The 24664-nt window shown below is 41.0% G+C and overlaps 2 protein-coding genes across 3 annotated transcripts in view; one reads left to right on the top strand and one right to left on the bottom strand.

The window, feature by feature from the left end:
* LOC110530502 (GREB1-like protein) overlaps positions 1 to 1571 on the bottom strand; it is a 79828-nt gene extending 78257 nt beyond the window's left edge. The window contains exon 1 of the mRNA XM_036986152.1: positions 787 to 1571. The gene's annotated coding sequence lies outside the window, so the exon portion shown is untranslated. The remainder of the gene's footprint in view (positions 1 to 786) is intronic.
* A 214-nt stretch (positions 1572 to 1785) lies between these two features.
* The window catches only part of LOC110530503 (rho-associated protein kinase 1), a 70722-nt gene continuing 47843 nt past the window's right edge, over positions 1786 to 24664 (top strand). The window contains exon 1 of one of the 2 annotated variants that reach the window (XM_021613646.2): positions 1786 to 3019. In XM_021613646.2, coding sequence (XP_021469321.2) covers positions 2927 to 3019 — 93 coding nt within the window. In that variant the 5' untranslated portion in view covers positions 1786 to 2926. The remainder of the gene's footprint in view (positions 3020 to 24664) is intronic. The other variant, XM_021613647.2, reaches the window with a different exon arrangement.

The raw sequence follows: 24664 nt of genomic DNA, 5'->3' as shown, positions 1-24664 counted from the left end.
TGAAAAAAATGGTTTCTCATTTTCAGAACGAGATCGTGGTTCCTCATAATTAATGATTTTTAAAGATATATATATATATATATATTTGAATTCTACACAATTACATGTTGGTTAAGTTTGATTTATTTAATGTTTAACACTTAGGCTATAAATTGCATAATCGCATAGGCCTACATAAGTAGGACACACAAACTATATTTACTGTAAAGCATACAAAATAAAAGCTTATTAGAATACAAAGTATAGAAATGATAGGCCCACACCATCGAAACTAGAACCATATAAAAGGCCTATCTTTTGGCTACATGTTTCATGCACGCACATGTTTTTAATTTAGTAGTTGCATGTAGAACTTGTTAATCAGCTCCTCCCATGGGGTTTGACTAAAAGTTTGAGAACATCTCCCTCTGTCGGGAAAAATGCTCGGTTGCATAGGCCTACTCAAATGCAGGGTGGTAGATGACCTAGAGTTGAGATCGTTAGGCCAGTAACCCGAAAGCTTGTCACTGATGATTTGCCTTTGTAGGTGAATCTCTGTAATACTTCAAAGGAGTTTTAATTTATATTTCCACAAATAATCATTCCAGTAGGCCCATACAGCCATACTATTTAGTCTATAAACTGCAGTGTGTGCCTGAAAACACAACACGTCTAGGCTATAGCTTGTAAATAAATAAACAGTTAAATAGCCAACCGATTTTTCCTTTCAATGAAGAGTTAAAAAAAAATATTATGTAAAAAAAAATATTAAAAAAATACACGTAACTACAACAAACAAATACTTACTGATATGCTCTAGAGCTTTGGCGAATTCGATCGTGGACTTAAGGAAACAGCAGAGGGAGCGCCCCCCTATCCACATCGACGGGACGGCAGTGGAGCAGGTGGAAAGCTTCAAGTTCCTCTGCTTACACATCACTGACGATCTGAAATGATCGACCCACACAGACAGTTGTGAAGAAGGCTCCACAGCGCCTCTTCAATGTCAGGAGGCTGAATAAATTTGTCTGCCCAACGCATCAATCATCGGGGGAGGGCGATGAAACTACGGAAAGCCATTTATTTCCAATTGAGAAACAGCGAAGTGTGCGGAAGACCGTTGGGCAATGCGAACATGGGCGAGGGGACGTGAACGGCGCGGGACCAAAGTTGTAGAAAGTAGAACTTTATGCAAATACTCTGCGACATCGCGGTGCGCTTGCCATTCGAGGGTCACTATCGCTTCCAGTTCCTACTGGATTGGCTGTTGATGCAAGCTTGCACCCACAGGAGGGCGAAGTTGGTGTGGCGAAGAGGAGTACAATTGCTAGGCAAAACACCAATAGAATAATGAGACAGATATTTCACCGGATGTGTAAATGTGAAGCATCAGTGGCGTTTCCACTCACTACTAATATGGTAGTGAGTGTAGGAAGCCGTGGCCGGCAGTGGGAGTAGATGGAAGGATATTCATTTTGGCCAACATTCTGCTAATTTTCTCATCGATGAAACATTAGAGCTTAATACAGTTTTCTGGTCCCAAATCAGAAAACTGTATTTTGAAAAAATACATTGTCTTGAAGCAGTGCAAATGCAAATTGAGTTATTGCACACATGCACTTTACAGACTAGGCTTTCCATAACATAAATATGCAAATAATGCTAGAACGTGCCAATAGGATCTCGCTAGCTTGTGCTTGGCTCTGCCCACCTCCTTGCATGCTCCGCCCACTATGACTCATTTGAAACGATCTTGGTTTAGTTATTAAAAATCTTTGGTTAAAATGTATGGTAACTGCGTTTCCACATAACGTGATGGGGGCGATGACATTACAGAGCCCTATTCATTTTGAGTGCAATGGAGGGAAGTGAAGTGGACGGGGACAGTTCGGTGATTCAGGTATGGGCGAGGGAGCTCACCATACCTTCCAGACCCTACTGGATTGGCCGTTGATACGAAGCACTACATAGCCTACTTGCTAGCTTGCTCACGCCCAGTAAGGGCGAAGCTTGAGTGGCTATCCGAATTATCGTGTTATATGAAAATCCCCAGAAAGCAGTGGAACGCGACCTTTGTCATCATCACGATCGCGTGCTCAACAACACAGCCTGTGAACTCCTTGAACGCGCTTCCAGTGTGGCTCATGCGCAGTGCTTGACATTTCAAAGTTGCTTCTCCGGTGTTTGAACAGGAAGGCGGACATGTTGGTCAGGCAGTGGGAGAAAATCGGGCATAGTCTATTTAAAAAAACAAAAACAGATCAAAAGCCGATGTATCTATGTAGAACCAGCACGATTTTCGTCTGTATCGGTCAACATCAATGGCCGATGAACATGTGATATTTACTACGAAAGGACAGTAAATGAAATGTTTTAACAAGACCGTGGTTTAAACTGATCGAAATTTGGAAGCAAAGTTTTTTTCTTCTCGCCACTTCTACTTTGCAGCTGTCAGACTCATTTTACTTTTTTTTGCAAGGGTCTGGCACTGATGGACAGGCCTGGAGTAATGTGGCTAGTTTGCAACTCCGGATTTATATCGCCGGATTTAAAAAAAACGGTTTAATTTTTATAAATTGATTTTGGATGTATCGTTATCTTTTAAAGTCCTGCACAACTCCGCTGCTGCATCCTGTGGTCGCCGACTAATCTATCGTCGATGCAGTTATCTTATTTTGAATAGTTGAAGTTGTCTTCGTAATCTGAGCTGGTGAAACATTTTTCTCTTAAAATGTGGCTTTTGAATATCAAATGTGTCATCGTCTGTGAACAAACGAGAAGAAACACGTTTCTTTGATTCAAACTGCGGGTTCTACGGAATTGTAGCTAGCTAAACACTGACTGAGTTCACGCGAAGGGAAGAACATTGGGCTAGCTAACTAGCCCTATAGCTAGATAAATTCATTTTAATTGTAACACCGGCGTGGAACTCTACTTAACTGCAACAATGTCTGCTGGAGAAAGTTTGGAGGCTCGTTTTGAGAAAATCGATGCCATGTTGAAGGACCCGAAGTCGGAAATAAACACGGATTGCCTTTTGGTAAGTTACTGTTAGCTAGCCTGACAATGAACTTGGCTTGTTGGCTAATGCTAGCTAACTAACATACGCATGCTAGCTAAGTTTGTGGTTTGTTTAAATTAACGTACTATTTAATTTAACTAATCAACTTGCTAACTACCGTTGTTATTAACGGCAACTAGCTAACGTTATACGAATAACTAGCTGTATGTAGGCTATATTTGGTAGCCAGTCGACATCTTGAAGATTAGCTAACTACTTAACTAGTGGGTAGTTAACGTTTTGTTAACTAACGTTTTGTTAACTGGCTAGCAAGCTGAACAAGTGGCATCCAAAACAGCGATGATAAGTCATATAGCGTTACTCTAGTTAGCTAGGGCATCTATGCTAGCCAGAACATGACTAAATAATTATTAATCAACAGTTTAATGTCTCATTCTTGTTATAATTACAATTGTCTATTTTCAAACCATCAACACTGAAGTTGCTATTGTCCTGTTTGACCCTTAGGGTATTTTGCAGACTACATAGTAAGACAGAAAGGCAACGTTACACTGTATAATTTAGTTGTTTCCATTAAGATAGTCAGTCAATCATAGTGCATAAAACCAGAAAAGGAAATTAATGTCTCAAGGTGAAGTCGTAAACCTAAGTGCAACCTGCAGTGACACAAGTCACTGATATATTTGTTCATTAATTTATTTTCCATTTGAAGATTAAAGGGCCGACAGTGGAGCAAATGAGACAGGGTTCGGTGCTGCCTGCTTGATGGCCTCCTTTGTTGTATAATGGGCATTACTAGAGGACACTCTTTGTAGAGTATACACGAAAAGTATATATTTTGTTATATATCCTCTGAAGTGTAAGCTACAGTATGCATCAGGCCTGTTCTAACCTGCCATCCCAGCTGCATCAGTTAACCTGCTCTAGTCTGCCAACCCTGACGATTTCCTGTCTCTCACACACGACTCATCACTGACTCGTATCAGACTGCCACGTGCTAAACCTCAGAGAAATACCTTCACAGGCTCTACTGTATCAATGATGCAAATTTTAAAATGACTGAGGTTTGCTATTTATGTAGCCTATTCATACAGCATCTCATGCTAATACGGGCCTCTGTCTTAAGGTATTAATTGTGGGAGAGATGACAGTGACTGAGACAAAGCATGATTGAATTTCCCTTACACTGAAAATGGTGCCTCATTCACTGATGATAAAGGGAGCATTCAGATCATCCACTAACTGGGAGGAACGTTTTCCTGTAGCCCTACCCACCCCCACCTACCTTAGTTCACTGTTATTTTTATATGTAACAAACTCTGACTCTTAAACAAGATCAGTTGTTTAGTCTCCCTGACCTCCCTGCCTTGTCTGCCACAGAGAAAGGCAAGGCAATTCAACTCACCTAATGCACATGCTCCGGCTCTCCTCTGACTTTTAATGGCAAAAAGCTGTGTGGACTGTACCGCAGCGAAGGCCAAGGGCAGCTACACACAAGGGTGTTGTTCCTCTTTTCCTCCTAGTTGCAATCTCCTGATCAATGAATGGAAGCCTTTGCTTCAGCCCCCTCTCCACCACCATGCTACTCCACCCACAGCTTAATAAAATTCCATGCTAATCAAATAACCTCTTGTCTTTGACTGGCCTGGTGTCCCCTGTGTGTCCCAAAGCCATTATGTATGTGCGGCCTGCGCCTGGAAAGAGTCAGAGCTGCTTGCCCAGCCCCTGCTCTGAGGTAGCTAGATGGGTGTGTTCTCTAAATACCCATAAAACCAAAATTATGTTGAATGTAGACTCATGTTTCCGAAAGAGCCTTTCTTTGTATCGGGACATTTAACTCCTAAAGCAGTTTCCAACATGTTTGGCTGCTATGCTCTGGATAATCGGTTCTATCAAAATGCACAATGGAAGTGTTTTACTTAGGCTGCTATGGTTGTTGTATCTCTAATCTGATTTGACTTGGGGTTGCGTTGGTTTGCCATTAGCCTGGGTGGGGTCTGGGGTGCCAGTCTATCTGCTCTCTTGCCAACTCCTTATGGAAATGCCATGCCAAATGTTGCTAAGTGCTCAGCAAGACTAGCACCCAGGCTAGTTTGCCACTGCCTTGGCCAAAATAAGTTATGCAGTTGTTCTTTTGCCTGTTGTAGGCTGTTTTGCTGTGACATTTGGCCTGCATCCTCCACTCAGGGGTGGCCTATCACTCAGATGCTGTGTTCCAGCCCAGTCATTCTTATCTTCTCCCGAAGTAATTTCTCTTGGAGAGAGAGAGAGGGCCATATCTGTAACACTGCCCGCCCTGCATCGCTCAGCTCCAGGCAGGCTCCTGCTCCTGAGAGCCTCTGCACAACCAGAATTCTTGGCATTGTGAAGGGAAAGCTCACTGACATTAAAGGGTGCTGCTATTGTCTATGTAGTTAGCTATGTTTGTTTTTCCATAGGGCTTTTGATTGCTCACACAGGCTTAGTTTAGAAAAATTCTCTTGTCCAGGAAATCCTTGAATAGAAGCCTATTTCATTCATAATTGCTAGTTGGTCTCCTTGGGTTTGATCACATTTTTGTTAAATCCAAGTCTCGGGCTGGCAGAATGGGATGGCTGGATTAATCTGTTTGAACTTGCCTGATATGGACCTTTGTTTTGAGATGGAAAGACTTCCTGGCATAGCTCAGTCTTTGTTTATTTGACACTTGGCACATTTGGCTCCCTAGCCTAGATGTATTTTTGGCCTCTTCCTTGAGCTAAGACTGAGTCTATGAAATTTACTTTGTATGGGTGGATCACACATTTTGGTCACAAAATGTCTCATGAGTTTTAGGTATGTTTACTGGCGGTGGTCGTGCAATGGAAATCAAGAAAGTTGAGGCTATAGGTGTTTATTTATTTATTTATTTTTTATTTTACCTTTATTTAACTAGGCAAGTCAGTTAAGAACAAATTCTTATTTTCAATGACGGCCTAGGAACAGTGGGTTAACTGCCTGTTCAGGGGCAGAACGACAGATTTGTACCTTGTCAGCTCAGGGATTTGAACTTGCAACCTTCCGGTTACTAGTCCAACGCTCTAACCACTAGGCTACCCTATGATCAGTGCCCCCTCCCTGCACTGATAATTCAGGTGCTAACGTTCCTTGTGAATCTGGCTACTTGTTTAATAGATGGATGTTAACACCACAGCTATCTTAGCCCCCAAAGATGAACGGCATGCCGTTGTGGAGAAATATGGACGTATTGGTGGTAAAAGTTGAGTCCGCATTGCATCTGTGCACAGCTTTGTCAGAATGGTCCAGGCCAGTGCTGTGACTGTCAGTTGTAAACTCTAAACTGCACGCCTCAGCTATTTGCCTGCCTATTGGAACAACAATATGCCCAGCTATTCATTGCAACACATAACATTCCCCCTGAACTGACTGATCATGTGCAGGAATGCAGACTAAAATGATCCAGTCCCAGGCACTTTAATAAATGGGCAACCCAACCTCCTTCCGTGATTCATTTCCTTTAACGTCACTGCCTCCTGTGTTTTTTTTCTTTTTTCTATCCATTTAATCTTTTCCTCTTTACCATCATTCTTTTACTTTTAATCCCACTAACCAATGAATCTCCCCCTGCCTGCCCTGGCTGTGCTGTCTGTGTTCAGTAGAGCCAGTCAGTCAGCAGAGCTTGTCTGAATTGAGCTGCAGGTCAATGTTTAATAAGTTGGTTTATGCTTGCTAGGTTATCTCTGGGGTGAGGTCAGGAGTCCTGGCAAGGTAAGGCAGGCAGCCATGGCTGAGTTGAATTTGAGAATCCAGGGCTCAGTCAGTACTAAGAGACATGTGAGTGGTGCACCTCTCTCTGTTGGAATGACTCAATTATATTTTGACGTGAAAGCCTTTTTGACAGCCAGTACGACTCACTGGGGCCTCATAAGGAAATGGAATGCCCCGGTTCGCCATGCCTGGGTTCACTGTCATTGCCATTTATCCACGAATCTTGTTAGATATGCGGTCTTTCTAGGTAAGTGGGATTTCCTGTCTGTAGATATTATGAACTGTTACTCTTTTTTTTTTTCTGGCATTGAGGACAGTCTGACTCGGCTCTCTGATGGGTCTTGTTGATTGTCAGGCAGAGTTTTCCAAAGTTCTGGCCTACATCCCCATGACACTGTATGCAGGGAATTGTCCTAGCCATGCCCATTAGTTGGATTTTTCAGCCATCGACAATGCATTGCAGAAAAAAATGAAGTATGCAAAAAGCATGGCAGTTAGACATTTTTGTAAATGGGTCTAGTATTGCTTTAGTATGAGTTGCAGACAGAGAGCCGGCCATTGGCACTGTTCTGTGGTGTAGATGGATGGCTTTACTTACTTCCTAATCAGATTTTGCATTGTGAACTGACCATCTGTATTGCTCTTAATTTGGGAAATGGAAATGAGAAGTAAGGCTTCTCTGCCTGGCCTTGCCCACAGTGCCCATTGTTGGCATTTTAGAGAAGGAAGATGTGGTTGACTCGCCATGGAAACTTAAACTCCAACTGAAATGTCTGGAAAGAGGTTGTCCTCCACTGGATTTTTCTACCCTTCAGTTTAATATAAATAATTGTTATGTTAGTTTTTTTTTTATGTAATTTTTTGGGGGGTGTAGTCATGCAATTATAAGTGTATTTTTCATTAATAGAGTGCTTTTTGTTATTTTATTTAATAATCCTATGGATGGATACTTGTCACTCTCCTGCCGGCTGCATTAGCAGAAAGCTGTAAAAAGGCTGTGAGTTAGAAGGCTGCAATACAGGCCTCTCATCTCCATTTTCTTTTGCTATTTCCCCTAGACTGCCATATGATTGTTTGAGGTTTGATTTTCATCAGTGTGTGAAGTGAGGCATACTGAAGCCCAGGAGTTCCCGAACTTGTTCACTCAGGGTCCCCCTTCCAGCATTGAGGAACATCCCATGCACCTTCTTTGCATGCGCCAGAACTATTTCTATTGGCTCAAGCACTGTTCACATCCTTGTTGTTGCAGAGAATTTTGCACATTTAAGGCTTAATTCCTGCAATTCTACACATTTTGTCATGGGATGCAAAGAACATATTGCAGTTTTAAAGCATATTTTCTTGTAATTTTATACATGTTGCCATGTTTAATGTGTTTGTGTGATATTTGAGTGAGGATAAAATAATATATACATTGCAACTTTCAAGAGTAAGTTTAAAGCCTGACGGAGTTCCTTAAATAGTAAAAAAAAAACATGGGACGGGCTGGGCGTTTTTTGCGATATACCGGTATTGATGCACAAACCGATTTGGGTTTTTACTTTACCTTCTATAACGGTATTTGAATGTTTGGTTTGTTAAATGTGATACGCAGTGTGTACCATCCATTTTTATAGTTCGCAACTTGAGTCATCTCTCCAATCTCACCACACTCTCTCCACGCCGCTTTCCACACAAACCTATCCCGTCTCCTGTCACTCAAGGAACGCATTCGTTGCCACGAGACACTTGCGTTCAGTCTGCATGGACAATGTTGAGGACAATGATGCAGTTGTCACTGCTTCTTAATATAAATCTAGCATTCTATAATTACACTATTAGCTTGTGTTCCTTACATCTGAAAACAGACGTGACAGACGTGACAGAGTCTGGAGATGCCGTGGAGAACATTCTGCTGCCTGCAACATCCTCCAGCATGACCGGTTTGGCGGTGGGTCAGTCATGGTGTGGGGTGGCATTTCTTTGGGGGGCCGCACAGCCCTCCATGTGCTCGCCAGAGGTAGCCTGACTGCCATTAGGTACCGAGATGAGATCCTCAGACCCCTTGTGAGACCATATCCTGGTGTGGTTGGCCCTGGGTTCCTCCTAATGCAAGACAATGCTAGACCTCATGTTGCTGGAGTGTGTCAGCAGTTCCTGCAAGAGGAAGGCATTGATGCTATGGACTGGCCTGCCCGTTCCCCAGACCTGAATCCAATTGAGCACATCTGGGACATCATGTCTCGCTCCATCCACCAACGCCACGTTGCACCACAGACTGTCCAGGAGTTGGCGGATGCTTTAGTCCAGGTCTGGGAGGAGATCCGTCAGGAGACCATCCGCCACCTCATCAGGAGCATGCCCAGGCGTTGTAGGGAGGTCATACAGGCACGTGGAGGCCACACACACTACTGAGCCTCATTTTGACTTGTTTTAAGGATATTACATCAAAGTTGGAACAGCCTGTAGTGTGGTTTTCCACTTTTAATTTTGAGTGTGACTCCAAATCCAGACCTCCATGGGTTGATAAATTTGAATTCCATTGATCATTTTTGTGTGATTTTGTTGTCAGCACATTCAACTATGTAAAGAAAAAAGTATTTAATAAGAATATTTCATTCATTCAGGTCTAGGCTGTGTTATATAATATTTGAGCCCTGGATTTCTCAAGGCAAATTCAGGATTCCTGACCTCACCCCAGAGAGAACCTAGAGGAACCATAGGTCAAATGAACTGTTGGTGTCATCACTTTTAGCTGGTTATGATAACATTGTTGCACTGATGCATTGCAAGTAGTTGCACAGGACAGACAGAGATGAGCACAATGAAAAAGACCCGACGGAATTGACAACTATTAGAAAAATGGAAATCACTTGCAAAACCACTTGAGTAACAAGGCAATGTTGACAAACTGTAAAAGATGCGCAGGCTAAACAGCGTTGTTGAATTCTACGTTTAAATAAGAGTTAATATGTAGCCTATTTGCTGTTGTCAGTATGACAAACACACCTTTATTAATACGCAGCGTGCAGTAGGCAAGGATGCGTTCATCAGTTGATTGACAGGTTTAGGACTATAGAACGATGAATAAGCTTTCCTCTAGAATGGATGCTCACAAACGTTTTATAGTTAAACTATAGACTACAGTTTTATATATATATTTTTTGACTTTTAGGGTCTGTAAACTGACATTTAAATAATTTACCGCTGCAAATTTACCACTGTGCACTGCAGTAGGGGAGTAAAGTGGAGGTTTGGCTGTGTCCATAGCAAGGTTTGAAAATGAGGGGGATAGGCTTGGCTAGTCATTAGAGCTATATTAAGGCTATAGGCTACAGATGGCTCTGGCTATTGAGCTAGGCCTGCTTTCTACGAGCCATATAGGCATAGTCTATTAATTAATTAGCCCTAGCCTAGTACAGGATTTCTGTTTTTACTTGGCTGAATGTATCAAGCAACAATGCCATGCGTAAAAACTAAAATACATTTTCCCCAGGTCAGTGGAGACCAGCGGGACCTCCGGAACCAGCCAGTCCAGAGAGCGGTTCTGAAAATGTCTATCAGCAAAAAAATAAACATCCTCTCACTGTCAACTGCGTTTATTTTCAGCAAACTTAACAAGATTCAACAACTGAGACATAAACTGAACAAGTTGCAGACATGTGACTAACAGAAATTGAATAATGTGTTCCTGAACAAAGGGGTGTCAAAATCAAAAGTAAAGTCAGTATCTGGTGTGGCCACCAGCTGCATTAAGTACTGCAGTGCATCTCCTCCTCATGGACTGCACCAGATTTGCCAGTTCTTGCTGTGAAATGTTAACCCACTCTTCCACCAAGGCACCTGCAAGTTCCCGGACATTTCTGGGGAGAATGGCCCTAGCCCTCACCCTCCGATCCAACAGGTCCCAGACGTGCTCAATGGGATTGAGATCCGGGCTCTTCGCTGGCCATAGCAGAAGACTGACATTCCCGCCTTGCAGGAAATCATGCACAGAACGAGCAGTATGGCTGGTGGCATTGTCATGCTGGAGGGTCATGTCAGGATGAGCCTGCAGGAAGGGTACCACATGAGGGAGGAGGATGTCTTCCCTGTAACGCACAGCGTTGAGATTGCCTGCAATGACAACAAGCTCAGTCCGATGATGCTGTGACGGATCCCGTACCAGAGTACATGCCTTGGTGTGACGCTCATTCCTTCAACGATTAACACGAATCCGACCATCACCCCTGGTGAGACAAAACCGCGACTCGTCAGTGAAGTACATTTTTTGCCAGTACTGTCTGGTCCAGCGACTGTGGGTTTATGCCCATAGGCGACGTTGTTGCCGGTGATGTCTGGTGAGGACCTGCCTTACAACAGGCCTACAAGCTCTCAGTCCAGCGCCTCTCAGCCTATTGCGGACAGTCTGTGCAATGATGGAGGGATTGTGTATTCCTGGTGTAACTCGAGCAGTTGTTGTTGCCATCCTGTACCTGTCCCGCAGGCATGATGTTGGGATGTACCGATCCTGTGCAGGTGTTACACGTGGTCTTCCACTGTGAGGACAATCAGCTGCCTGTCTTGTCTCCCTGTACCGCTGTCTTAGGCTTCTCACAGTACAGACATTACAATTTATTGCCCTGTCACATCTGCAGTCCTCATGCCTCCTTGCAGCATGCCTAAGGCATGTTCACGCAGATGAGCAGGGACCCTGGGCATCTTTCTTTTGGTGTTTTCCAGAGTCAGTAGAAAGGCCTCTTTATAGTGTCCAAAGTTTTCATAACTGTGACCTTAATTGCCTACTGTCTGTAAGCTGTTAGTGTCTTGTTGACCGTTCCACAGGTGCATGTTCATTAATTGTTTATGGTTCATTGAACAAGCATGGGAAACAGTGTTTAAACCCTTAAAAATTAAGATCTTTCGACGTTATTTGGATTTTTATGAATTATCTTTGAAAGACAGGGTCCTGAAAAAAGGACATTTCTTTTTTTATACTGAGTTTAGAATGAATTTGATTAGTCTAATTTCTGTTTCAGCGCGCAATTTTCCAAATTGCTTTAATGCGTGTTGATTTTTTTTTCTTCTTGTCTGTCACTCCTGTGCTGTGCACATTCCCACTCTCACACCGACACCAAGCCCCTCCCCCTGCCACTCACAACAAAGATGAAAGATCATCTTCCTATTTGACAACAAGCAGTTTTATCTTGCCATTTGCATTTCAGGTTTTTACTGTAATAGAGGAGAACTTAACCATTGTAATGATATCCTTTTTATGTCACAACTCCTAAAAATGTACAACTGAGCAGACCCTACTAAGACGGGAGTTAATGAACGTGTGGGAAATTAATGCACAGTTTCTGCCACACACGGCATTGCAGTACCACTATCATAATTTTAGCCAAAGACTGGTGCTAGCGGGTCTAGTCTGTTTTCTTCATGTGCAATGAGCATAATAATACACATTAACTTGTGCAGTGTTTTCAGAAAGTATTCACACCTGTAGAATTTTTTCCACATTTTGTTGTGTAGTGGTCAAAATATGAAATTTACATTTTTGTCACTGATCTACACAAAAGTTAAGTGAAGGTAACATTTTTTACTTTTTTACAAATTCTTAAATTTAAGCTGAAACATCTTGGATCAATAATAATAAAACCCCATTGTTATGGCAAGCCTAAATAAGTTCAGGAGTAAACATTTGCTTAACAAGTCACATAATAAGTATTATGGATAGTAGTGTTTAACATGACTTTTGAATGACTACCTTATCTCTGTACCCCAACACATTATCTGTAAGGTCACTCAGTCGAGCAGTGAATTTCAAACACAGATTCAACCACAAAAACCAGGGAGGTTTTCCAATGCCTTGCAAAGGGCACCTATTGGTAGATGAAAATAAAAAAAGCCGACATTGAATATCCCTCAGAATGGTGAAGTTATTCATTTCACTCTGGATGGTGTATCAATACACGCAGTCACTACAGATATACAAGGGTCCTCCTATCTCAGTTGCTAGAGAGGAAGGAAACCACTCAGGGATTTCACCATGAAGCCAACCGTCAGAGTTGAATTGCTGTGATGGGAGAACTGAGGATGGAGTTACTCCACAATACTAACCTAAATGACAGGGTGAAAAGGAGGAAGCATGTACAGAATAAACATTTCCCAAACATACATCCTGTTTGCAACAAGGCACTAAAGTAAAACTGCAACAAATGTGGCAAAGTAATGAACTTTGTCCTCAATACAAAGTGTTATGTTTGTGGCAAATTCAACATAATACGTCACTGAGTGCTACTCTTCATATTTAAAGGAATGGTGGTGGCTGCATCATGTTATGGGTATGCTTTTCATCTGCAGGGACAAGGGATTTTTTAATTTTTTTTTTATAGAATAAGAAGAAACGTAACAGAGCTAAGCACAGGCAAAATCCTAGAAGAATACCTGGTTTCATCTGTTTTCCAGCAGACACTGGGAGACATTCACCTTTCAGCAGGACAATAACCTAAAACACAAATATACACTGGAGTTGCTTACCAAGATGCCATTGGCCTAGTTACAGTTTTACCTGAAAGCAGCTTGAAACTCTATTGCAAGACTTGAAAATGGTTGTCTAGCAATGATCAACAACGAACTTGAGAGCTTGAAGAATTATTTTTAAGAATAAAGTGCAAATATTGTTCTATCCAGGTGTGCAAAACTCTTAGAGATTAAGCCAGAAAGACTCACAGCTGTAATTCTGTGATTCTAACATGTATTGGCTCAGGGTTGTGAATACTTGCGTTAATTAGATATCTGTATTTCGTTCTCAATAAATTAGCACATTTTTCTATAAACATGTTTTTACTGTCGTTGAAGGGTATTGTGTAGATAGGTGAGAACAAACATTTAGTCCATTTTGAATTCAGGCTGTATCAACAAAATGTGGAATAAGTCAAGGGGTATGAATACTTTTTGAAGGCACTGTGTATATAAGGAATTGGCAACACGTTCTCATTCTGAGAAATAAGCTTCTTATCCAGATAGGCTACTCATTTTGACATCTTAACAAAGTGAACAGGCTGTGTTGTGAAAACAGTTGGAGATTGACAGGAGTGTGCATTCATAACAGTTCAACCTTGTTAGAATGCAAATAGATCCAAGTTGGCTAGACTTTAAAAGCTGCAATATGTAACTTTTTGGGATGACCTGACTAAAAGCACATAGAAATGGGAGTTTTAGATCTGTCATTCTCATTGAAAGCAAGTCTAAGAAGCAGTGGATGGGTTCTATGTGCGCTATTTCTATGCTTTCCGTTTTTAAGATGCATTTTTGCGTCTTTTACTTCAAACAGGTGAATACAATATTTTTGGTTAAGGAAAATTTCACAGCAGTTTAGATTAGAGGTCGACCGATTATGATTTTTCAACGCAAATACCGATTATTGGAGGCCCAAAAAGAAGCCGATACCGATTAATCGGCCGTTTTTTTTATTTATTTATTTGTAATAATGACAATTAAAACAATACTGAATGAACACTTATTTTAACTTAATATAATACATCAATAAAATCAATTTAGCCTCAAATAAATAATGAAACATGTTCAATTTGGTTTAAATAATCCAAAGAGAAGAGAAGAAAGTAAAAGTGCAATATGTGCCATGTAAGAAAGCTAACGTTTAACCTCTTACAGCCACCGAGACGCCAGCGTCTCACCTAGCCAACAGGAAATGAAAATGCGCAACGCCAAATGCTAATAGTACTCGATAAAACTCAAACTTTCATTAAAACACACATGCAGGGTACTGAATTAAAGCTACACTTGTTGTGAATCTAGCCAACATGTCAGATTTTTAAAATGCTTTTCGGCGAAAGCATGAGAAGCTATTATCTGATAGCATGCAACCCCCCGAAATACCTGAAGGGGACGTAAACAAAAGAATTAGCGTAGCCGGCGCTACACAAAACGCAGAAATAAAATATACAACATTCATTACCTTTGACGAGCTTCTTTGTTGGCACTCCTATATGTCCCATAAACATCACAATTGGGTCTTTTTTTCGATTAAATCCGTCCATGTATACCCAAAATGTCCATTTATATAGCCCGTCTGACCCAGGAAAAGACTGCTTTCCAAAACGCAACGTCATTTTTTAAAATTAAAAAAGTTGCCTATAAACTTTGACAAAACACTTCAAACTACTTTTGTAACCCAACTTTAGGTATTTGTAAACGTTAATAATCGATCAAATTGATCACGGGGCGATCTGTATTCAATAGCAGCTACTCTTGAAATCATGGTCCATATTCTCTCTTCCATAAACTTCCTCCTGTGTACTGGATGACAGGAAGTGCCTATTTCTCATTTCACCAAGGATTAATTTCAACCCAATTGCCAGTACTGGCGACATCGTGTGGAAGCTGTAGGAACTGTAAACTGGCCGCTATCTATTTTCCCTTGCCATAGACAATTCAGAGACTGGCGGATGGATACTTTTATTTATTTTTTGTGAACAGGTTTTTCTTGGGATTTTGCCTGCTATTCACGTTCTGTTATAGTCACAGATATGATTTAACCCGTTTTAGAAACTTCAGAGTGTTTTCTATCCACACATACTAATCATATGCATATACTATATTCCTGGCATGAGTAGCAGGACGTTGAAATTTTGCGTGATTTTTAACAGAATGTTGAAAAAATTCAAGAGAGCTCTAGTTCCAAGAAGTTTTAGGTTGTAGTTATTATAGGAATTCTAGGACTATTTCTCTCTATACCATTTGTATTTCATTAACCTTTGACTATTGGATGTTCTTATAGGCACTTTAGTATTGCCAGTGTAACAGTATAGCTTCCATCCCTCTCCTCGCTGGGCTCGAACCAGGAACACAACGGCAACAGCGACCTTCGAAGCAGCGTTACCCCATGCAGAGCAAGGGAAACAACCACCCCAAGGCTCAGAGCGAGTGACGTTTGAAACGTTATTAGCGCGTGCTAACTAGCACGCCATTTCACTTCGATTACACCAGCCTCATCTCGGGAGTTGATAGGCTTGAAGTCATAAACAGCACAACGAAGAGCTGCTGGCAAAATGCACGAAAGTGCTGTTTGAATTAATGTTTACGCGCCTGCTTCTGCCTACCACCGCTCAGTCAGATACTTAGATACTTGTATGCTTGTATGCTCAGTCAGATTATACATGCTAGATAATATCTAGTAATATCATCAACCATGTGTAGTTAACTAGTGATTATGATTGATTGTTTTTGATAAGATAAGTTTAATGCTAGCTAGCAACTTACCTTGGCTTACGCCATTCGCGTAGCAGGTCGTCAGTCTCCTTGTGGAGTGTAACGGTCGTTATTGCGTTGGACTAGTTAATTGTAAGGTTGCAAGATTTGATCCCCCGAGCTGACAAGGTGACAATCTGTCGTTCTGCCCCTGAACGAGGCAATTAACCCACCATTCCTAGGTCGTCATTGAAAATAAGAATGTGTTCTTAGCTGACTTGCCTAGTTATATAAAGATTAACTAAAGGTGTAATAAAAAAATAAATAATACAAATTGGTGTCCAAAAATACAGATTTCCGATTGTTATGAAAACTTGAAATCGGCCCTAATTAATCGGCCATTCCAATTAATCGGTTGACCTCTAGTTTAGATTGTACAATAATTTTCTATACTTGCTTGTTTTTTCACAAACAAAGATATTACACACATTTTAGCAACCAGGAAATGGCAGAGCTAGATCAGTGATTTATTGCACAAAAAAAAGCAGGTTCAACTATTTTGATAAAATAATTAAATTATTAGTGGGTCTTATGGTTGAGGGCTTATATTTAGCCTAGGTATAATTAGATTATTAATGACTGTTTGAAATGCAGCGTATTGACCTTTAATTGTGCAACAAAGCTTATTTAGAGTTGTTATATATTCTTTACGAAGAGGTAGTGAATCTCCCATACATAAAAAATAATCTTGATTATTTTATTTTTTGGCCATGTCACCCAGCCCTTGATCCTAAATTGTTTTGCTTCTTTGCTCAACTCTCTACTGAGCTGACATACAGAATTGTTTGTTTTAAGATGGTCACGTATTGCAGAATCATTAACCTATACTTTTAACTTGACACTTGTTCCTGAGGTTATCCCTAAGATCTGGAAATCGTCACAAGTCCCCCCCCCCCCCTACACAAGGCGGAGACCCTTGTGGCTTGGTTAACTACTGTCCAATTTCCAAGCCATCTAGCCTTGGCAAAGTTTTAGAGTCCCTGGCCAACTCAGCATAGAACTTCTCATTACATTCTTAATGAGCACCAATCTGGTTTTAGACCTGGACGTAGCACTGTTTCAGCAGCTACGCTTGTCTTCGATGATGTGCTATATTGTTTAGACCATAAAAATCATTGTGCTGCCTTGTTTACTGACGAAGGCATTTGATCGATTTAATCGGGATGGCCAATTAATTAGGGCCAATTTCAAGTTTTCATAACAATCGGAAATCAATATTTTTGGACACCGATTTAGCCGATTAAAAAAAAATAAAAAAAATAAAAATGTATTTTATTTTATACATCTTTATTTAACTAGACAAGTCAGTTAAGAACACATTCTTATTTTCAATGACGGCCTAGGAACGATGGGTCAACTGCCTCGTTCAGGGGTGTCCTGCGTTGCATATAATTGATGTGGTTCGTATCGTTGCTCCAATGTGTACCTAACCTTAAACATCAATGCCTTTCTTAAAATCAATACACAGAAGTATATATTTTTAAACCTGCATATTTAGCTAAAATAAATCCAGGTTAGCAGGCAATATTAACCAGGTGAAATTGTGTCACTTCTCTTACGTTTATTGCACGCAGAGTCAGGGTATATGCAACAGTTTGGGCCGCCTAATTTGCCAGAATGTTACGTAATTATGACATAACATTGAAGGTTGTGCAATGTAACAGGAATATTTAGACTTATAGACGCCACCCTTTAGATAAAATATGGAACGGTTCCGTATTTCACTGAAAGAGTGAACGTCTTGTTTTCGAGATGATAGTTTCTGGATTTTACCATATTAATGACCTAAGGCTCATATTTCTGTGTGTTATCATGTTATAACTAAGTCTATGATTTGATAGAGCAGTCTGAATGAGCGATGGTAGGTAGCAGCAGGCTCGTAAGCATTCATTCAAACAGCACTTTTGTGCGTTTTCCAGCAGCTGTTTATGACTTCAAGCCTATCAACTCAAGATTAGGCTGGTGTAACCGATGTGAAATGGCTAGCTAGTTAGCGGGTGCGCGCTAATAGCGTTTCAAACGTCACTCGCTCTGAGACTTGGAGTAGTGGTAACGCTGCTTCGAGGGTGGCTGTTGTCGGTGTTCCTGGTTCGAGCCCAGGTAGGAGCGAGGAGAGGGGCGGAAGCTATACTGTTACACTGGCAATACTAAAGTGCCTATAAGAACATCCAATAGTCAAAGGTTAATTAAATACAAATGGTATAGAGAAATAGTCCTAGAATTCCTATAATAACTACAACTTAAAACTTCTTGGAACTTAAACGTTAGCTTTCTTACATGGCACATATGCCTAGATCAGGCATCTTGCAATTTGTTCAACTATTAACGGACTGCCAAGCAGCACGCGCAGAGAAGCACACGACTTAACTCTACAAAGTTGAGTGAAGTTTTCCCAGTTAATTAACACTATACAACATTTCCCTTTGCTGTGAGAATTGTGATCAAAGCAACGCAATACTAACAGCTTTCAATGCAATATACCGAAACAAAACGAACTATGCATGATTTAGTATGCAAAACGAACTATGCAAGAGATTGTTGTCGGCAGAATGCATCCGAATAGCAATCTATTGCATTGACAGGCAGGACTCAGTACTCTACACAGACCGGTACGCCAAAACCAATCAGAGCTGCAGTACGCCTTTTGGTCCATTGCCATATATGGATTTATGCCATTCACTTTGTACTGGACTGTTTTACAACATGAGCGTCGTCATTTATTATGAACAGCTTTTTTGATAAAAGCAAGAACTGCATGTAGCCATGTGCACATCTGTTCATATTCTTTGCTAGTGAGTTATTAGCCCAGTTATAGCCCATTTGTAGTTAGCAACGTGGGAGTGATTGCTTCCTACAAGAGCACAAAATGTGTACATTTCTAGACATCTTTAAAAATGTAGTCAGGTAAAGTTTTTTTCCCTTGTGTTAAAGGGGTTGTATTTTGAGACAGGCTTGAATAAGCTAAGTAGCCAAAAAGCAAGAGTTTTTAGCATAATTTCTGACTCTCTTTAATAATGGTATGGGAATAATAATAATTTTATTTTGTAAAGTGGTTTCTTCGATCAAACACAACCTTTTCAGTCACCACCTTGTCTGAAGGATAAGTGAATCCTGGATCCACCTTCTGGATATCATCCAGTTTGAGGTAATAGCTGTTCTGAATATATATATATTTTTTTAACTTCTTATGGATCATTGGGAAGCTAGTGTCCCACTTCGTCAACATCCGGTGAAATTGCAGAGCGCGGAATTGGAATGACAAAAATCGTAATATTAAACATTCATGAAGATACAAGTGTGATACATCATTTAAAAGTGTAACCTCTTGTTAATCCAGCTGCTCTGTCAGATTTCAAGAAGGCTTTACGGCGAAAGCACACCATGCCATTATCTGAGGACAGCGCCCCCACACAAAAGCATTACATACATTTTCCAACCAAGCAGAGGTAACGCTAAAATAAATCGCATACCTTTGAAGATCTTCATCTGGTTGCAATCACAAGGGTCCCAGCTGCATAACAAATGGTCCTTTTGTTCGATAAAGTCCTTCTTTATATCTCAAAAAATATGTTTCATTGGCGTGCTTGACTCCGTAATCCACCGGTTTCCCTCGTTCAAAATGCATACAAATGAATTCCGTAAGTTACCAATAAACTTCTTCCGAACATATCAAACAACGTTCCTAATCAATTCTCAGGTACCCTAATATGTAAATAAATGATAAAGGTTACAATGGAGGATACCGGAGACCATTACCGGAGATAAATAACGAAGTGCACTCCCTCACCGGAACTCGCAACAAACACTACAGCCAAAATGGGAGACATTTAGAAAAAGTACAAATTCTAGCTCATTTAAAAAATAAATAAAAGCCTGAAACTCTTTCTAAAGACTGACATATAGTGGAAACCCTAGGAACTGCAACCTGGGAGGTCTTCCTTTTATATTCCCATTCCCAGCCATTGTAATCACTGGTGAGCTGAAAAAAAAAAAAATCTGGATGGATTGTCATCGGGTTTTTGCCTGCCATATCAGTTGTGTTATACTCAGACATTATTTTAACAGTTTTGGAAACTTTAGTGTTTTCTTTCCAATAATACTATGCATATCCTAGCTTCTGGGCCTGAGAAACAGGCAGTTTACTTTGGGCACCTCATTCATCCAAACTTCTGAATACTACCCCCTAGCCTGAAGAAGTTAATTAATGAGTGACGCAAAGGATATAATGCTGGGGGAGCAGATCAGGGTGCCTTGTGAGAATTTGTTGGCGAGTGGGTAACCCTCCTTTACCTGCCGTTCTATTGGCCAACGTGCACTCACTGGAGAGAACTGGATGAGCTCCGTTCGAGACTATCCTACCAACGGGGCATTAAACTATAATATCTTATGTTTCACTGAGTCGTGACTGAACTACAACACATAACATACAGTTGGCTGGGTTTTCCGTGCATTGGCAGGACAGAACAGCTATGTCCGTTAAGACGAGGGGTGGGGGGGGGGTCTGTCTACTTGTCAATAACAGCTGGTGCGCAATGTCTAATATTAAGGTAGTCTTGAGGTATTGTTCGCCTAAGGTAGAGTACATCATGATGAGCTGTAGACCACACTACCAAAAGTCCTTATCTATAATTTTCGTAGCTGTCTATTTACCACCACAAACCGACGCTGGCAGTCAGACTGCACTCAACGAGCTGTATACAAACAAGAAAATGCTCATCCAGAAGCCGCGGGACTAGTAACCCTTAAATACCACTTTACCGTATGTCTACCTGCATGTCACATGTGCAACCAGAGGAGAAACAAACTCTAGACCACCTTTACTCCACACACAGAGACGCATACAAAGCTCTCCATTGCCAATCTGACTAATAATTCTATCCTTATTCCTGCATACAAGCATAAACCAAAGCGGGGAGTACCATTGACTCGCTCAATACAGAAGTGGTCGGATGAAGTGGATGCTACAGGACTGTTTTCCTAGCAGAGACTGGAGTATGTTCTGGGATTCATCCAGTGGCAGTATACCACCTCAGTCATTGGCTTCATCAAGTGCAAGTGCATGGATTACATCGTCCCAACAGTGACCGTACGTACATATCCCAACCAGAAGCCAAGGAATACAGAGAACATCCGCTCCAAGCTTAAGGCTATAGCTGCCGCGTTCAAGGAGTGGGACGCTAATTCGAACGCTTATAAGAACTCCTATTTTATTTTTTTACCTTTTATTTAACTAGGCAAGTCAGTTAAGAACTAATTCTTATTGACAATGATGGCCAAGGAACAGTTGGTTAACTGCCTTGTTCAGGGGCAGAACAACAGATTTTTATGTTGTCAGCTCGGGGATTCGATCTAGCAACCTTTTGGTTACTGGCCCAATGCTCTAACCACTAGGCTACCTGCTGCTCAAAACAGTTGATGCTATGCCCTCAGATGAACCATCAAACAGGTAACAACGCATCAATACAGGACTAAGATTGAATACAACTACACAGCTCTGACGCTCGTCGGATGTGGCAAGGCTAAATGCCTTTTTATGCTCGCATCGAGGCAAGCAACACCGAAACATGCATGAGAACACCAGCTGTTCCAGATGACTGTGTGATCACGCTCTCCGTAGCCAATGTGAGCAAGACCTTTTAAACAGGTCAACATCCACAAGACCGCGGACGGATTACCAGGATGTGTACTCAGAGTATGCGCGGATCAACTGGGAAGTATCTTGACTGACATTTTCAACCTCTTCCTGAATTAGTCTAATCCCATGTTTCAAGCAGACCACCATAGTCCCTGTGCCCAAGAAAGCGAAGCTAAATGATTTACAGATTCGTAGCACTCAGGTTGGTAGCCATGAAGTGCTTTGAATGGGTGGTCATGGCGGACAACCGCATCCTCCCGGATACCCTGGACCCACTCCAATTCGCATACCGCCCCAACAGATGTCTCAATCGCACTCCACACTGCCCTTTCCCACCTGGACAAAAGGAACACCTTTGTGAGAATGCTGTTCATTGACTACAGCTCAGCGTTCAACACCATAGTGTCCACTAAGCTAAGGACCCTGGGACTAAACACCTCCCTCTGCAACTGGATCCAGGACTTCCTGACGGGCCACTGCCAGGTGGTAAGGGTTGGCAACAACAATCTGCCACAATGATCCTCAACAGTGGGGCCCCTCAGGGGTGTGTTTTTAGTCCCCTCCTGTACTCCCTGTTCACCCACAACTGCGTGGCCAAAAACGACTCAAACACCATCATTAAGGTTGCTGACGACACAACAGTGCTAGGCCTGATCACTGACAATGATTAGACAGCCTATAGGGAGAAGGTCGGAGAACTGGCAGTGTGGTGCCAGGACAACAACTTCTCCCTCAATGTGAGCAAGACAAAGGAGCTGATCGTGGACTACAGGAAAAGGCGGGCCGCACAGGCCCCCATTAACATCAACAGGGCTGTTGTGGAGTGGGTTGAGAGCTTCAAGTTCCTTGGTGTCCACATCAAACAAACTATCATGGTCCAAATACACCAACATAGTTGTGAAGAGGGCATGACAAAGCCTATTCCTCCTCAGGAGATTGAAAGACAGCATGGATCCTCAAAAAGTACTACAGCTGCACCATCGAGAGCATCACTGCCTGGTATGGCAACGGCTCGGTCTCCAATCGACAGGCGCCACAGAGGGTAGTGCGTACAGCCCAGTTTTGTGGTTCCTCCTTTAAATGTTGTGTAATTTTTTTCTGTTAATGCAAGTTAGTGCTAGTTTGACCACCGGAGAAGCATTTGATTTTCTTCTATATTGGCATTACCTGAGAATTTAAAACCTTTTTTTTGTAATAATGTGGGATATGGGATTTATGATATTTACCTTAATTAATTGGATTAGTATTATGTTATTTATTTTCCGAGAAACTAAACCCTCAGTGTTTCCGATAGAATGGGAAATATGGCGTTTACAACGTGACGGTCGGGAGTAGGCTACAGCATAAGAGGATTGGAGGATAAAAAAAGAAATTGCCTTCATTTTACAGCTTTTGTTCCAATATTTCTGTAAATCAGTGATACTTATTCCCATTGTAATTAGTAATGGATCGATCCTTAACTAAATCAACATCTGCATTTTAAAGAGTATTTTTGTCATTTTATTAACGAACGCATGAAGAAATGCTGTACTGTACAGTTTGTTTTTACATTTGGATAATAAGCATAGATATAAGCCACTTGCATTTGTTTAGTAGGCTACTGTGCAGTCTGACATGTAAACATAGCCTACAATACATACTGTAGTAAACATGGGAAAGTGTGTAATTCCTCACATAAGGGAGAGCAGGGTATGTCTCTACTAGAGAATGCGGGAGACCAGGGTTCAATTCCTGGATGGGGAGGAAGGAGTAGGCTGTCCTTGTAAATAATTATTTGTTCTTAACTGATTCCATAGTTGTGATGTCTTCACTTTTATTCTACAATGTAGAAAACAGTAAAAATAAAGAAAAATCCTGGAATGACTAGGTGTGTCAACTTTTGACTGGTACTTGCTTAATTAACTTCATTTATATTATATTATTTTTTATTTATTATTTTTTTCCCCCAAGAACCTCGGAAAAACCCTCTGGGTTTCCGTTAGGATGGAACGGAAAATATGGTGCTGTACATGAAGGTCACCAGCACAGTACTGAGCTATTTAGCTAAAGTATCCCTGTGTTGTGTGGGTAGGAAACGCGGGAGACCGGCATTCAATTCCCTGACGAGGAGGAAGGAGTAGGATGTCCTTGTAAATAAGAATTTGTTCTTAACTGACTTGCCTAGCTAAAAAAAGGTTACACAAAGAGTGTAACATTTCTGCACCCTGATTTTCTAATTCTAGTCTAACCAATACCCAAACGGAGCTTCCGTGAAAATAAAACTCTGATTTTAAGACCAGTCCCCCCCATGCTTGTCTCAGAGCAGCGCGGAACGGTGCTAAAATAGTTTGTAGACATTTGCTTCAAATCCTATTGCTTCTAACTTCAATATGCTCTTTAAATAAGACATACACCACTTTTAACAGCACATTACTCAAAACTAGTGAGACTCATTTCACCTATGGTAGGCCTACAGTATATCTAAAAATATTTTTTTCAATGACGTGACTCTGCCAATAATTACTTTTAGATGATTGGAGGATTCTAAATGAATATCTATGGGGCATTTTCCGTTAGGAATTGTGAGAACTGAGAATATCTAAGCGGCTTTTATGTAATTTTAAAATAATAAGTTGCTTTGTTTAAAAATAAACTATTTTGGAGATTTCATTTAACCTAGAATGAGTGAGAAAAAGGCAATTCTTGAACATGGGGAGACATTCTCACTAATTTGGAAATAAAGCAAGTTTTTTTTATTTTTCTCCAAAAATAATTATTTATAACTTGATTATTTAGCAGACATCTCTTGCTTATACTCAGTCAACACATATATCTTAAGAATATCATGGAATATAATTGAACATTTTCGTTTCTCCATGCTTATCGCAGAGCAGCGTGTAACAGTGCTGAAATTGATGTCCACAGCGGGAAGGCTATATATAACGATATTTTGGAGATTATTTTGTTTTCAAATAAACATGTAATATTAATAAAGGCCAAAATAATATTTATAAAGGCCCAAATGTAGCCCAGCTAATGGCCGTAATGGTTCTGTACAATGTGACCGTCAG

The sequence above is a fragment of the Oncorhynchus mykiss genome, chromosome 8 (assembly GCF_013265735.2).
Source record: "Oncorhynchus mykiss isolate Arlee chromosome 8, USDA_OmykA_1.1, whole genome shotgun sequence".
NCBI classification, from domain to species: domain Eukaryota; kingdom Metazoa; phylum Chordata; class Actinopteri; order Salmoniformes; family Salmonidae; genus Oncorhynchus; species Oncorhynchus mykiss.
The sequence above is the reverse complement of the archived record's forward strand: the minus strand, read 5'-3'. Positions and strand labels throughout refer to the sequence as shown.